The sequence below is a fragment of the Mastacembelus armatus genome, chromosome 8 (genome assembly GCF_900324485.2).
Source record: "Mastacembelus armatus chromosome 8, fMasArm1.2, whole genome shotgun sequence".
Lineage (NCBI taxonomy): Eukaryota > Metazoa > Chordata > Actinopteri > Synbranchiformes > Mastacembelidae > Mastacembelus > Mastacembelus armatus.
In genome coordinates this window covers 1,097,957-1,113,921 of record NC_046640.1, presented here as the reverse complement: position 1 = coordinate 1,113,921, position 15,965 = coordinate 1,097,957, and the positions used below count along the sequence as shown (strand labels likewise).

General features: G+C 39.6%; 1 protein-coding gene across 8 annotated transcripts; it reads right to left on the bottom strand.

The window, feature by feature from the left end:
• Positions 1 to 242: 242 nt before the first annotated feature.
• On the bottom strand, positions 243 to 13,268 carry dus1l (dihydrouridine synthase 1-like (S. cerevisiae)). Of its 8 annotated transcripts, none has more exons than XM_026326068.2 (16): positions 13,060 to 13,229; positions 12,696 to 12,836; positions 10,693 to 10,802; positions 10,341 to 10,591; positions 10,131 to 10,239; positions 9,958 to 10,008; positions 9,761 to 9,873; positions 9,453 to 9,535; positions 9,133 to 9,236; positions 8,841 to 8,988; positions 7,830 to 7,926; positions 3,799 to 3,887; positions 3,514 to 3,683; positions 3,386 to 3,423; positions 2,609 to 2,684; positions 243 to 1,587 (listed from the first exon to the last, which is right to left on the bottom strand). In XM_026326068.2, the coding sequence occupies exons 4-16, from the start codon at positions 10,578 to 10,580 to the stop codon at positions 1,433 to 1,435; spliced, it is 1,473 nt and encodes a 490-aa protein (XP_026181853.1). In that variant the 5' UTR covers positions 10,581 to 10,591; positions 10,693 to 10,802; positions 12,696 to 12,836; positions 13,060 to 13,229; the 3' UTR covers positions 243 to 1,432. The 8 variants fall into 8 exon arrangements, with proteins under 8 accessions (XP_026181853.1, XP_026181852.1, XP_026181854.1 ...); XM_026326067.2 differs by having other exon boundaries at positions 12,700 to 12,836; XM_026326069.2 differs by having other exon boundaries at positions 12,700 to 12,832.
• Between the last annotated feature and the right edge of the window lie 2,697 nt (positions 13,269 to 15,965).

Here is a 15,965-nt window from a genome sequence, read left to right as displayed (position 1 = left end):
CCTGACCTAAACCCAATTGAGCATCTCTGGAGAGACCTGAAAATGGCTGTCCACCAACATTCACCATCCAACCTGACAGAACTGGAGAGGATCTGCAAGGAAGAATGGCAGAGGATCCCCAAATCCAGGTGTGAAAAACTTGTTGCATCATTCCCAAGAAGACTCATGGCTGTACTAGCTCAAAAGGGTGCTTCTACTCAATACTGAGCACAGGGTCTGAATACTTATGACCATGTGATATTTCAGAACTTTTTTGATTTTGGAAAATGGCTGCAATGACACAAAGAGTGAAAAATGTATGGGGGTCTGAATACTTTCCGTACCCACTGTATGTACTATGTAGATATCTTTTTTGTAACTTGGCCTGTTGTTTTCACTTTTGGTGGCACTTCTTTGTGCTATGCTGTGAACACTTACATGGCAATGATCATGAGCTTCAATCTTTTCCAAAACATCAAGATGCATTTTTATATTAAATGCACAATTACATAGTCAGGTAGTACTTTTAAAAATATATCTTTTGAATTTTTATCCATCATGTTCATGTCTACTTAGGCAGTGGTATTCCTCAGCAAAAGGCATATACATGAGTCAGTGTACTACAATCAAACCTCACTCAAAATTAATGAGCTGAAAATGCAAACACATTCATGACCATAAATCAAAGAAATAAAATCTGTCAAGATGAGGATAAGCAATTCTCTCCATCAGTCTGCAAGTTATTGGATATTTAAACTTAGCATTGACAGATTTGGCCAATTTTATGCCTGAAATTTACAGTCATAGAATCTTAAAAAAAAACAAAACAATCTGGCAAAAAATGATAGTATTAGAAAAGAACAAATTCATTCATAAGTAAACTTCCCAACTCCTCTGCTGAAAAAAATCCTAAGCTATTTATCATCCTGGAAATCCACATCACATAAAAAAAATATTTGATAGCAGAATATTTTGGTCTGAGGATCCATGTCCATAATTTACCACCAGACCAGTACAGAAGTCTCTTCATCCTTGAGATTGCTTAGCAGCTGTGTTAGTTTCTTGTATAATGCAGTATATCTTGTATGACCTGATGAATTGCTGGTTACCTGTACATGCACACACTAACTTGCTTACCTGACCTTTTTACCATCCAATCACTTTGTTGCCCAAGTAAACATGAAAACTTGTTTGTTGTTAGCAGCAAAACAAATCCAAAGAAGTCCAGACAATGTATTACTGTATTGGTGTTTACTATGACAGACTTAACTCTTTGTAATCAGCTAGGACAATCTGACGAAGACCAGGATGACTGGAATGTGATGTGAACTGACTTTCATTTTCCATCTCAAATGTTTTGTGGGTGTTGTGAGTGTCTTAACTTTGGGTTGTGACAGCTTAGAGCCACTTGCACAGCAATAGTGTGTGCATGTAAAGACAGCCATAGTCCTTCTCATAGCGACTGCTGTGGCTGCTCCTGTGGCGACGTACATTGATGTGGGACAGACTGAGGAGTGCTGCTGCTTTTCTCTGTCTCTGAGCCCTCCTTCCTCTCGTCCTCCTCCGCTTTCCGTTTCTCTGCCTTGGTCTTGAACCTCAGCCCATGGCCTGTCAAATTCAGGTAAATGAGTATATTCAGCATTCATTACTTTATTTTTTCCATCAACTTAATAATTCCACAATTTTGTGCCAATTAATGTCTTGAAATTACTTAGACTGACAAACTGTCCAAAAGCCCAGAGACTGTTCATTTATGTGAATACTTAAATAAAAGCAGTGTGGTAAGGTGATAAAGGGAAGAAACCTTATGTCTTAAAAAAAAAAAAACCTAGCATTATTTAAAATGATGTGCTTTAATTTAGTTTATTTGTATAGCACCAAATCACAATACAATCCTTTTACATAGAAACCCAACAAATCCCTTAAGCATTTAGTATCTTGAACACCAATATTTTTACAATAAGCACATAAGAAGTGAAATTAGCTGCTGCAAAACACAAGGCAACCAATTAATGCTGCCAGCAACTCTGTATATTTAACCACTGTCACTGAAACTAACTAACTTTGTGCTCTCTCCCTCTGTATCTTCTGCAGGTGTCCCTGGTTCTGGAGCTGTATATCGCAGTTACTGGTCCCACCAACCTGCAGTGTCTATTTGTTGTTTATTGTTGCTGTTCTTTTCTCTCTGCTCTATCCACTCACCCCAACCGGTCGAGGCAGATGGCCGCCCAAACTGAGCCTGGAGGTTTTTTCTTCCATTAAAGGGAGTTTTTCCTCTCCACTATCACCAAGTGCTGTTCATAAGGGATTTTTGTTGGGGTTTTTTTGTAAAGTGCCTTGAGATGATTGTATTGTGATTTGGCGCTATACAAATAAAAAAAATTGAACTGAGAAGCTTCACTGGCACAGGCACCAGCTGTGCCTCCAAACCAGCTGAATAAAAAAAGAAATGCTTCCCTGCTTTGCCACTAACTCCCCTCTCTCTAATCAAAAGAAAACTGGCCAGTCAGCTTCTGATTTTGAGATTAGCGTAATATATTAGTGATAAAATAATGACCTTGTGAGAAAAAACAGCACAGTACTGCTCAATCTGCTTACAGTGTGTGTGAATGTGCATGTGTGTACTTACTTGGACAGTCTGCCACCTCTTTGTAGGCCTTCTTCTTACAGCAGCCTCGGCACAGGTTGAAGACACACTTATTTCCCTGCACAACAAACGGAAAATAAAGGTTTAGTTTGGCAATCAAACGTGTAGCAAAAATCTGTCCTTGGTAAAGTGAAAAACATTGTAATTGATGTTGCACAGCATACTAATACTAATACTAGAAAGCTATCGCAATACCACAAGTTAAATAGTTTACTGTACCTCACGTTGTAATTATTGCTAATTGAACAACAGTTTTAATGAGAGCTGTATATCCAAAATTATACTGCTGTGCAACAGTGAGCAGCGTTGTGTGGTTGCAAAACTGTTGTCACTCCAGACAGAGTGGGGTGTTAACTGTTTTTTGTTTTTGTTTTTTTGTTTGTTTTTTTAAAATCATGCCTCTCTGTAAGCTGCAGGCAGCTTTTATGGTGGAAAAAAAGAGAGACATGGCTGCAACTACAAGTGCACTTCCCAACCATCTCGGGCTTGCAAACAACAGATGCACAAAGTGAAATATGGCATTACTGCACTTATGCAGCCAACGGTCAGGACAAGCCCACAGACACTACAAAACCCATCTGTAAAAGATGTTTCAAGCCTACACAAATCAATCAAGCAAACACTTTGACAAAGCACTTCATCGACAAATATTTAAAGGGAGACAAGTGTGAAAAATATTTTGACAAGCAAACTTTTTCTGACAAGAAAATTAAGGGGAACTGTCTAATTTAACCTTTTACCTGTTAACTAATTATTTACCTTTGGGTTCCCACACTGTTCACATTTGATGTACTTGGCTGTGAAATGAAAGAAGAGGGATGCTGTCAGACTTTGAATGTTTCAAACAAGGAACTTGCAATTTAAGCAGAAAGTGATGGTAGACTCACGTTTCTGACTGGGACAGAAGTTTTTGTTAGGGTTGCGGGATCTCTTCTTTTGCTTGTTTTTGGAGAGTGTGTCAGCAGATCCATCACAATCCTCTAGTGCCCTCTTCTGACACACAGCCTTTTTCACTTCTGAACCCTGGATGTTACCATTGGAAACCGGCTCCTTTGGCCTGTAAAATGTATTTTTTAAATCATCTGTCAGTAAGAAAGCCCTCTGGTAATATTCAGGTCTATGATGCCCTATTGAAAAGATGTTGCAGGGAACAATAAAAACTGTTAACTCACACTGGTCTGACATATGGCTGGCAGATCCAGTGAGGGAAGGGCAAGCAACTCTCCTTGACTTCTGCATCCTTACCTCTGGCTATCTCCTCCTGTACAAACATATATGTAGTTATTGGTATAGAACATCATCTAAAACAATTACCTTTCATCCATCCAGGGTGGCTGTGGCTCAGGAGGGTTGGTGGTTCAATCCTTGGCTTTGCTTGATGTGCCCTTTGATTGATGATTGTGTGAGCAAAGATGGACAAATAGTGTAAAAGCACTTTGAATACACTTGAGTGTACAGCTCTATACATATATCAAATAAATCAGAAGTTAACAGAAGAGGAGTTATTCATAAAAACTTAATAAAAATTAAGACCACTCCTCTTATTGAACAGAAAAACAGAACTGTCAAATGTGGATTATTAAATATTAGGTCTCTTTCATCTAAATCTCTGTTAGTAAATGATTTGATAACTGATCACCAAATTGACCTACTTTATCTTACTGAAACCTGGTTACAGCAGGATGAATATGTCAGTCTGAATGAATCAACCCCCCTCAGTCATAAAAATTATCATGTTCCTCGAAGTACAGGTCGAGGTGGAGGAGTAGCTGCAATCTTCCACTCAAACTTATTATTAAACTTTCATCCTCAGAACAGTTATAACTCATTTGAGAGCCTCACTCTTAGTCTCTCACATACAAACTGGAAAACACAAAAACCAGTTCTACTTGTCATTGTGTACCGTCCACCTGTCCCTTACTCAGAGTTTTTAACTGAATTCCCTGACTTCCTGTCTGATTTAGTGCTTAGATCAGATAAAGTCATTATAGTGGGAGATTTTAACATTCATGTAGATGTTGAAAATAACAGCCTCAGCATTGCATTTAATTCTATATTAGATTCAATTGGTTTCATTCAAAACGTTAATAAACCCACCCACTGTTTTAATCACACCCTTGATCTTGTTCTGACCTATGGCATCGAAATTGAACATCTAATAATTTTTCCCCCAAATCCTGTTTTGTCAGATCATTCTTTAATAACTTTCGAATTTAAAATGATGGATCATGCAGCGTCTGGAAGAAAATTCCACTACAGCAGATGTTTATCTGACAATGCTGTTAATAAATTTAAGAAAATGATTCCATCTCTATTTGCATCTATGCCAAGTATAAACATAGTGGAGGGCAGCTGCCTTAATCCCACTCCCTACCAAATTGATCATGTTGTTGACAGCGCTGTAACCTCACTGCGTGAAACGCTTGATTCTGTAGCCCCTCTGAAAAAGAAGTTAGTGATTCAGAGAAGACTAGCCCCATGGTATAATTTACATGTTCGTACCTTAAAGCAGGCATCACGAAGGCTGGAAAGGAAGTGGCGTTCCACAAACTTAGAGGAAATTTTTCTAGCCTGGAAAAACAGTCTACTAACATATAAAAAAGCTCTCCGTAAAGCCAGAACTGCATACTATTCATCACTAATAGAGGAAAATAAGAACAATCCCAGGTTTCTTCTCAGCACTGTAGCCAGGCTGACAAAAAGTCACAGCTCCGTTGAGCCCAGTGTTCCCTTAGCTCTCAGCAGTGATGAATTTATGAGTTTCTTTACAAATAAAATCACAACTATTAGAGATAAAATTCAGCAGATGCTTCCTATACCTGCAATAAATGAATCTTTTACTACAGTAGCTCTTGAATCATCTGTAGGACCTCAGTTATGTTTAGACTGCTTCTCTCCTATAGATCTCTCTGAATTTACATCAGTAGTTGCTTCATCGAAATCATCAACGTGTCTCTTGGACCCCATCCCGACTAGACTGCTTAAAGGCACCCTGCCATTAATGAACTCATCTTTATTGGACTTGGTAAATTTATCTCTAGTATCAGGCTACGTACCACAGGCCTTTAAGACTGCAGTAATCAAACCTTTACTCAAAAAGCCTAGTCTTGATCCAGGAGTCTTGGCTAATTATAGACCAATATCCAACCTGCCATTTATTTCTAAAATCCTAGAAAAAGCTGTTGCTAAGCAGCTATCAGACCACTTACACAGGAATGAACTATTTGAAGATTTCCAATCAGGATTTAGAGCACATCATAGTACAGAAACAGCACTGTTGAAAGTTACCAACGATCTTCTCTTAGCCTCAGATAATGGACTTGTTTCGATACTTGTCCTCCTAGACCTTAGTGCAGCATTCGACACCATTGACCACAACATCTTATTATAGAGACTGGAGCATGTGATTGGTATCAGAGGAACAGCGTTAAAGTGGTTCCAATCCTATTTATCGGACAGATTCCAGTTTGTTCATGTCCATGATGAACCTTCCACACGAACAAAAGTTAGTTATGGAGTTCCACAAGGTTCTGTGCTAGGACCGATTCTGTTCACCCTGTACATGCTTCCTTTAGGATATATCATTAGGAAGCACTCTATTAATTACCACTGCTATGCGGATGACACTCAGTTATATCTATCTATTAAACCTGTTAACACAAACCAGTTAACCAGACTTCAAGCCTGTCTAACTGACATAAAGGCCTGGATGACCAGTAACTTTTTACTTTTAAACTCGGAGAAAACAGAAGTCATTATATTTGGGCCTAAAAATCTCAGAAATAACTTTTCTAAAATTATAGCTACTCTAGATGGCATAGCCCTGGCCTCCAGCACTACTGTAAAAAACCTAGAGTTATTTTTGACCAGGACATGTCCTTTAACTCACACATAAAACAAATTTCTAGAACTGCATTCTTTCACCTGCGCAACATTTCCAAAATTAGGAACATCCTGTCTCAAAATGATGCAGAAAAACTAGTCCATGCGTTTGTTTCCTCAAGGCTAGATTACTGTAACTCATTACTATCTGGATGTCCTAATATCTTAATAAAAAGCCTCCAATTAATCCAGAATGCCGCAGCCAGAGTCCTGACAGGAACTAGCAAGAGAGATCATATTTCTCCTATATTGGCTTCTCTTCATTGGCTCCCTGTAAAATATAGAATAGAATTTAAAATCCTTCTTCTCACATACAAATCCCTTCATAATCAAGCTCCTTCATACCTTAAAGACCTCATAGTACCATATTATCCCAATAGACCACTTCGCTCTCAGAGTGCAGGCCTACTTGTGGTTCCCAGAGTTCTCAAAAGCAGAATGGGAGGCAGAGCCTTTAGCTATCAAGCTCCTCTCCTGTGGAACCAGCTCTCAGCCTGGGTTCAGGAGGCAGACACTCTCTGTACTTTTAAGGCTAGACTTAAAACCTTCCTCTTTGACAAAGCATATAGTTAGGGCTGGCTTCAGGCAACCCTGAACCATCCCTTAGTTAGTTATGCTGCTATAGGCCTAGACTGCCCGAGGACCATCGGTGCACTGAGCTCCCCTACCCTAACCCCCCCTCCCCCCTCTTCTCTCCCACCTCATGTATATTCCACCATTGAATGTTACTAACCTTGTGCTCTCTCTCTCCCCTAGTTTGTGCTCTCTCCCTCCCTCTCTCTCTCTCTCTCTCTGTACCTTCTGCAGGTGTCCCTGGTCCTGGAGCTGTTTATCGCTGATGTGCAGTTACTGGCCCCACCAACTTGCAGTGTCTATTTGTTGTTTATTGTTGCTGTTCTTTTCTCTCTGCTCTATCCACTCACCCCAACCGGTCGAGGCAGATGGCCGCCCAAACTGAGCCCGGTTCTGCTGGAGGTTTTTTTTTTCCGTTAAAGGGAGTTTTTTCCTCTCCACTGTCGCCAAGTGCTTGCTCATAAGGGAATTGTTGGGTTTTTAGTTTTAGTTTTTGTAAAGTGCCTTGAGATGATTTGTATTGTGATTTGGCGCTATACAAATAAAATTGAATTGAATTGAATTGAATTGAATATATAAGACCATTTACCGGTCTGGTTGCATAGGTCTCATGTCATTCTGACAAGCTGAATCTAGAAGATTGTATTACACATCAGTTACATCCGACAGACTATAGATGTTTGTATATGTCTAGGCTGTCATAAGTGGTCATTTTGAGCAGTGTTAGGGGTGCCTGTCTCTCCATTACCTGGCAGCGCAGCCTCAGCTGTTTGCTGACTTCAGCCAAACCCTCAAGGGTCTTCACTTTAGCCAACTCCTCCCTCAGATCCTGGTAGATCTGTAGCCTACATTCACACAGAAACGCAATTGCAACTCAGCATATAAAGCATGCAGAGGGGTCAAATTGTTCAGACCTCTATGAGTTAAATACTGTGCAACATGAATGATTTGAGCAGCAAAAAAATCAAAATTAAAATGTATTATGTATGACGATTTGCTTCATAAGTATAAGTAAAACTGAGCTATTGCATGTTTTTTCACTTGTTATGCAACTATTGGTGACACACATGAACAACCAGTCCTTCCACAGTCACATGTAGGCGAGCTTGATTTTCCCATAGGTGTGAATGTGACTGAGTGTTTGTCTCTATGTGTCAACCCTATGATAGACTGGTGATCAGTCCTGGATGTGCCATCGGGTCAATGTGACAGCCAGCTTTTTAATCTCACCATCCAGTGTGGCTGCTCAGGTCACATTTGCTCTGTGGTTGCTCAATAACTTACAAACTAGTTTGAAATGACCAAAAACCAGGTATTATGAAGCAGTCACAAAAAATGAAATGTGTCTGTACTGAGGCTGGCACATCAGAAATGTGCCTACTAACCAAGATCTGGTCGCTTTGTGACAGTTTAAAAATCTGTCATACAAAAATGCAACAAGCAGCAGCCACAGTGAGCTGTTGGCTGAATAGCTGCATGCGACGGGCTGTACACCACCGCCACCGCTTTAGTAAGCTAGACTGTGCGCAGATTATAATGAAATATTAACAATTACAACTTCGAGGGACAACTTTCATGTTTCATTTTTTCAAGGAAAGCTTGAATGAGGAGGACAACCATGAATTTGGAACAACTGCAAAACTACCCAGCGGAGCAAACTGATACATTTGGGGTATCGTATTCAGCCTAATAAGCTACATATGTAGCTTATATACATATGTACACAGACACAAAGTGAGACCAGGACACACAGACATACGTGTGGTGCCAGAGCTTGAAGAGGTGCGCTCGTACATAGGACAGATTGCATGGTGGGTACTGCTTTACCACCTCTAGATACTCTTCAGCCATCTCCCACACTGGGGGGCTACGGCCCTCAAACACTGCTGGGTTATGGAGGTTCCCCTCTAAAATTAACACAAGAAAGAAGAAAAAGAGTTAGCAGGAGATTATACAGTTAACACTGTATAATCTGAGCATCATTAATGATTAAGGAAAATGTTTGCGATGAGCAAAACACTTGTTATAAATAAAAGAGCATGCATTCAAACCTGCACTCATAACTCCCTGCACTCCAGTCTCCTGAATGCAGCGCTCTACGTCACTCAGGTGCTGGATGTTGCCGTTAGCAAACACTGGAATATTGACTGCCTTCCTGTAGCAAAACACCACATTCAGCAACTCATCTCAATATAATATACTGCAGGATATGGCAAATGTGTAGTTTTACTGTATGATTCATTTGACTTGTTTTAATATTAATGTCAAAAATATTTCACAGTATTACATGATTACACTGGGACGAGTGAAAGGGCTGGACAAGTGTTCTGACTAAATACAGTGAAGAATTAGACAAGGCGTGGTAGCTCACCGTACTGCCTTGATGTGCTCCCAGCTAGCTATTCCTGTCATGGCACCTTTCTGGTCTTTGGTTCTGCCATGCACCGTCAGCAACTGGGAAATAAATATTCAAATGTTCAGACTTTAAGATGTTTCTAACAGGGACAACCAGCAACAATGGTAAAAAGAATGACCTAAAGTAACTACAAATAACACTACAAGATAAACAGAGAAATTAAGTAACAGGGTCTGATGTGGGAGCATACGGTTAAAGGAGCTGTGTGACTGTATGACCAGAACTGACTATAGAGGACCAGCAGTGGAAAATTAGCATCATACCTGACATCCAGCCTTCTCCAGCATCTGGGCATAATGGACTGTCTTTTCAATATCTTTAAACACACGGATCTTACATGTGATGGGCACTGAGAGCTTTTCATTGGTTAACCTGACTGTAAAGTAAGAGTGGCATTTTAGTTTTAGGTTACTAAACTACTGAAACTTCTATTGTGCTTCTGTTGTGTGAGAAGACTTACCCATTTTCTCTAATAGTTCCCATTCATCTTGAAGAAAAACTCCATAGTGCCCTTAGAAACAAGCATTAGAGCAGGTTTGTTTTCTTTTCCCTATGTCATCTGCAAAGCTGGAATGTCTTTTCTGACCACTAGGGATGTCAGGAACTTGCTGAATTTCTGTACAAATGGCCTACCTCTCTTGGCTATCATCTGTGGACAGCCCAGGTTGAGGTCGATGGCGTCGCAGTAGTCTTGGGCCAGCAGAGCAGCCTGAAGGAAAACCTCTGGATCATTGGCACAAAACTGACACACAGAACAGAACACTGTGATTTACAGCCGTCATTACACAAGAAACAATACTGCAATAACATTTCTGTAAATGGTCTAGCCTGTGTACACCTAACCTGTGTGATGAGAGGCCTGTCCTCCTCGCAAACCTCATTGTAAAGGTTTTCTCTCCTGTAGTTGGCGTCACGGACGAACACCTGAGCGTGCAGCATGGGGGTGTAGCAGAGCTGAGCTCCATGGCGACGGCTGAGCAGACGCCAGGCTAGCTCGCTCTGGTCCACCATGGGTGCCACCACAAAGTGTGCCTCTTTTAGGGTCTTCCTCCAGAACTCAAAGCCCTGGAGCTTGGCCATCATGGTTGCTTTCGCTATTCAAAGGACCACAAAAATGAATTGCAAAAAAATAATTGATGACACAGCAATGCTCAATAAAAAAATGCAGTCCATTAAATACAGTAGAAAGACACACCTAGACTTTGCTGTAGCACCAGGTTGCACAAAAAGCCCCAAATTTCCTCCTGTCTTGGTGTCAAACGTTTTGAAAGCAGCTATAAGCTGTGTTGAATTTCACACCATGACCTGAAAGCAGAGGAGAGACAAGTTGGGAAGCTGAAAACAAATTGCTGCTTTCAACGTTACAAAGTCTATGGATTTTGTCTGGCACTAAAATTTCAGGAATTTCCTCTTAAGTGTGGTGCTTGGACTTTTTGCAACCGTAACTTTTGATCTAGTCGAACCATTTCTTATTTGATATGTGTTTTTTGACATGGTAACAAAAATCTTAAAATAGAAGTGTATTTCTTGATTTTTAAGTTAGTTTCAAATGAGCAGTAACACATAAGCCCTATTCAGGTGTAAAATTATTGACAAGGTGCTCCAGGTTCAATGATTAACTGATTTAACAATTAATTTTACTTGTTCATGTAGAGACCAAATTTTCAGTAGCAGATGGTTATAATTGCAAATAAACTGCTTCCTAAATTACAGATATCCAAACTCCAAATCTACTACCAAGCATATAACACTGCATATAGCGTAACCAACTGTTCCTACATCTTTGCTTGAAGGACAAGGACATCATTTCTTTCAGAACAAATGATGGCGTTAATGCCTCTGCTTCATCTTCATTAGTGCAACTGTGAGCTCAACAATATTCAACTGTAATCAGGCATTTCGTTTCTATTGTTTGTTATGCCAAAACTGACCTCAAAAATGACCTCATTCCTCCCAGAAATACACTGTTAAGAGTATGCTCTTTCAAATTATAGAGATGACTTGATTGATGTTTAAAGCACAGTCTGTATGGGATGCCAAGGTGTGTGCTACAATAATAACTAGACTAAGCTGCATTTTCTTTTTAAGGTTTTCCAGTATTTGTCAGCAAAAATAAATTTGACCAGAATTGGGTCACTAATAAAGGAAAATGAAGTCCTGAGTATTAATTGGCTCCAATTTCCAAGGTGCAGCTTCAGGTCAAAACTACCTCAAAATCATTCAAAATTAGGAGGGGGTGTGCAAATTAGCACATTTTATCTCAGAGGTCGATAATTTCCCAAAATTTGTAGACCAGTGATATGATGCGAAAAGACGTACACAGACAGCTTCTAGTAGTTCTAAACTGTAAAAACTAGTGAAGTCATTGATTATCATGCTGAAATGAAACATAATATTAAGCTGATAAACTTTTGTTTTGACTAGGACTTAGCATTAAAGGGATAGGGTTAAGAAAAAAAACAATATGCAGATGTAAAGAAAAGTGTTTTTACTAAAATAAGACAGAAAACACATGAACAAACAAAAACTAGAGTTGTCAAGAAAATGTGCTTGCTATAAAAAGACAAAACAGCAACACTGACCACCGATGAACTGCACTGCAGCTGGCAGACAACCACCCTCAGATTCACATTTGACACAATGAGTGTAATTTTACTGACTTAACTGTGTCCAAACAGAAACTACAAAACCTGGCTTATATTTGTATCTTTAAACAGGCAGATAAATTCTAATTTAAAAAAGTAAAGACTAAAAGACAAGAACCAGAAGTTAATCAAGGACTTTTAGCTTGAAGTTGAAAACTAAATAGAAACTTTAGATAGAACCAGTGCATGAAGTTTTATTTTGGTGAAAAAGAATAGGTATAAACCTAATCACTATCTGACCCTATTACGTCTGAAAGGTTTAACATATTGTGGAATGATTCAATCCTGGGTGCTGAACATGGACATGACAGTGTTGTCTGTCGTAATTTAAATGCAAATACCACTGTTGTGTCCAGTCAGCTGCTGTAAGTAGAACTACCACAGCAAAGTATAATGTTGTGTCCCCTTTAGAGACGGTGGACTTACTAAGTCATGGGTTCAGCTTGTTTTATATTCACACCACAGTGTGTGCATTGTGTCATGCTGCTGTCCAGAGAATGAGTGTGTTAAGGTGCCCACTACACATTAGTAAGGAGCAGAAACAACACTGTACCTACACATGCCATTCTGTCCGGGGAAATGACTCCACCACTTTGGTTCCCACCCAGTCCACATCAGACCAGGTCTAGATAAAAACACCTGTAGCTGATCTTGACTAGAGGTAGGAGGACAGGAGACTGCATTGACAACCTACCTGCAGAAACAGCAGCCACCTCAGTCAACGCTATTACCTCCACCTCAGGTGCAATAAAGCCATTGCCCGTGGTGCACATTATAATAATTATTACTAATACATATGCAGGCAGACAGCATCTATTGATAATATTAATAACATGAGCATAGAACCAGCTAGCTAGCAAACACATGTCACGTCATGACGTGTTGGACACGACTATAAGAAGTTTAGCGGAAGTTACCGCGGGTGTGTTTCTCTGGCCTCATCGTGCACTGCTCTGGTCACGTGCTAACTGTACTTCTGAGTATATACCTGGAGAGTCTGGTGTTTCACCTGTGAAAGGGGACAATTGCAGAATATCCCTGACGCAGCAGCACTTCCCAACTCTGTGCAACCACCAAATACCGTCGGTAGGAAACTTCTTCCTTTGTGGGATTTTAGTGCGGCTCGTGTCCTTTATGTTGTGTTGCTGCCACCTACTGGACGAAGTCCTCCTTAATGTCCATTTTTTTGCAATGGTGTCATTAGCAGGGGCGATTCTAGGATCAGACTTTCTGGGGTGCCCAGTGCCCATCATGCCCAGCGCTCAATCCATTTCTCTCCCTCTTTGTGCTGTCAAGCAAATAGCAAACCTAACATCCAGTCACATAATCTATAATCTAACAAGAGGTATCAATTCATCCATATTGATTTATAATGTTATTTTAATTGAGTATTGTTTGCTTTGGACAATGCAGTCAGGTAATGTCATTTTGACCTCACTTTCTCACCTGAACCTGGTTGTTTTCTTTGAGAAAGAAAACATATATCCATCTATGGAAGCACAAATTTCTAATGTAAATATACATCAATCAGCCATAACATTATGAGCACCTGCCAAACCCTATGTACACAGGAGTCTATGCAGCAGTAGGTTAGTACTGGTGTGGCTTTGCTTCTATAGCTCTACAGTCAGGAAGAGAAACACACATTTGTCCACCATTCAGAGACACACATATTAAAAGGAGAGAAAACTGTGACCATGAGGACAAGTTAGAGATCATTTCTTAAACAAACTCAACATCCTTCCCACTGAATGTTTCTCTTCATAGAGACCAGTGTACATTATTTCAATCTTTGCAATAAGGATTCAAACAAAATGGGATTTTTTGAGAAGCATAAATGAAATTTGAAAGTTTAATCGACAGCAGCTTAACCTGGTCATCAGCATGATGACTCATCAGTGAGTAAGCAGTAAGCAGTATACTAAGCAGCTCACATGCTGCTTAGTATACCCACCACACTGGCAGGTGCCATAGTAAGAAGATAATCTGTTATTCTCTTTGTCTGTCAGTGGTCATAATGTTATGGCTGATTGGTGTACATTCTTGTGTAGTTGCAAAGCAAATATCTGTGATTTGATCATAAAAAGGATGTGGGGCTTTGATAATTAGCCATGTGGAGCAAAGTTACTGTTACGGTTTATGGAAAACCAAAACTTCTTTCATTTTCTTAATGAAATGCTTTATAATTCAGCATGTTATTGCTATTTTGTCTCCACTTACACTCAAATATTCAAGTGCATCAGTGAGCTCACTACCTCGCAGGTGTGCAGCTAAGTCAGCTAATGTTTGCCAGCGTTCAAAGCATGGAGCTGTAACCACACAATTTCTAAGTTACAGTTTTAACAACCAGTTATCTTAATGTTCACATTCAGACCATTCAGCATCTGTATTTGCTAACATCAATTTATTTTTAATCTTAGGCTGTTTGTGATTGTAATCTCCACCATGTAATTCAGATTTCTGGGATCCACACCTTTCAGCAGGTCAGGAAGAGGTTTGGATCGGCCACCAAACTAGACAGGAACAGACTGCAACAGACAATCTGGTCTGCAGAGAGATCCACCAGATCCACTGGCCCACGGTCAGGAAACGGTGAAGGAGCATCTCTGCAGACTCCTTGCACCCTGGGCACAACCTGTTCAGACTCCTCCCCTCTGGTAGCACTACAGAGCACTGTACCCTGAAACCACCTGGCACAGAGACAGTTTCTTGTCCCAGACTGTCAATCTGATGAACTCTAATGTCATAAAGTGGCAGAGAAAACCACTGTACAATAATCACTGTATAAATATTTGCACATCTGTACCTTTACAGTTAAATCCTTTCACTCATAGTGCAATAGTTCAGATTGTATATACTGTATATATAAAAATATAAATCTTTTTCTAGCCTTTTCCTTTCTTTATTTCAAACTTCTTTAAAGTTTAACTTTATTTCATTCTTGTACATAGAGAGAGCTTAGTGAACCTGAGCCAAATTCCTTGTGTCCACAAACTTGGCCAGTAAAGATGATTCAGATTCTAAGTACACTATGTTAAAAGGAGTCTGATATTAAGGCAAGCTGCCAAAGCATAAAGCAATATAACCTGGGTCTTCCTTCTATATGTTCAGCTGTCATTACACCATTGGTTGATTACATTTTATACAATGTTGATGAACCCAAACAAGGCATGATGTAAATAAACAAAACTGTCCTTTAATACTCTGCTGAAACACACACATTCAGTACAGACAATACAGCACATGTAGGCAACATGAGTTTGAGGAAAACACACTTTACTAAAGCAGCAGTAAGCCATATCTGTCTGCAAAAATATACTCTGTCTTTACATGGTTTGTGCACACCACTGCATACCCAAACTGCATTCAAGTTGTTTTCTAGACCCCAAGGATACACACACACACACACACACACACACAATGTGTTTTAGTGAGAAACACTGAATACCTGGAAACTCCACTGGTACTATTTCATTTGATGTTTTTGAGGTATATTCAGTTTAGGACTGAATTCTAAAGAAATATTTCTACACAATCACTTCTTTTGGAATCAGTAACTTGATTCTCTCTGCAACCAACATGGTCTAACATTTATGCATCAACAAAGCAAAAGCAATAATACTTTTAAATAACCATCACACAAAAGGTCAACATGTTAGGCTACACATATTGGTTATTGCACACTAGTAAAGGCAGTTAACTATGTACAAACCAATAAAAAATATACACTGCATTCAGAAAGTATTCAGACCCCCTTCACTTTTATTATGGTTCAGTCTGATACTACAATTGTTTAAATTCATTTTTTCTCATTAATCTACAC

Excerpts from the sequence above, each read along its gene's own strand:
- dus1l (XM_026326072.2), bottom strand. The coding sequence starts at position 10,580 with ATGATGGCCAAGCTCCAGGGCTTTGAGTTCTGGAGGAAGACCCTAAAA. Across the intron at positions 3,888-7,829 it reads AGCTGAGGCTGCGCTGCCAG|GAGGAGATAGCCAGAGGTAA; the intron begins GTAATGGAGAGA and ends ATGTTTGTACAG. Across the intron at positions 3,684-3,798 it reads CAGCCATATGTCAGACCAGT|GCCAAAGGAGCCGGTTTCCA; the intron begins GTGAGTTAACAG and ends TACATTTTACAG.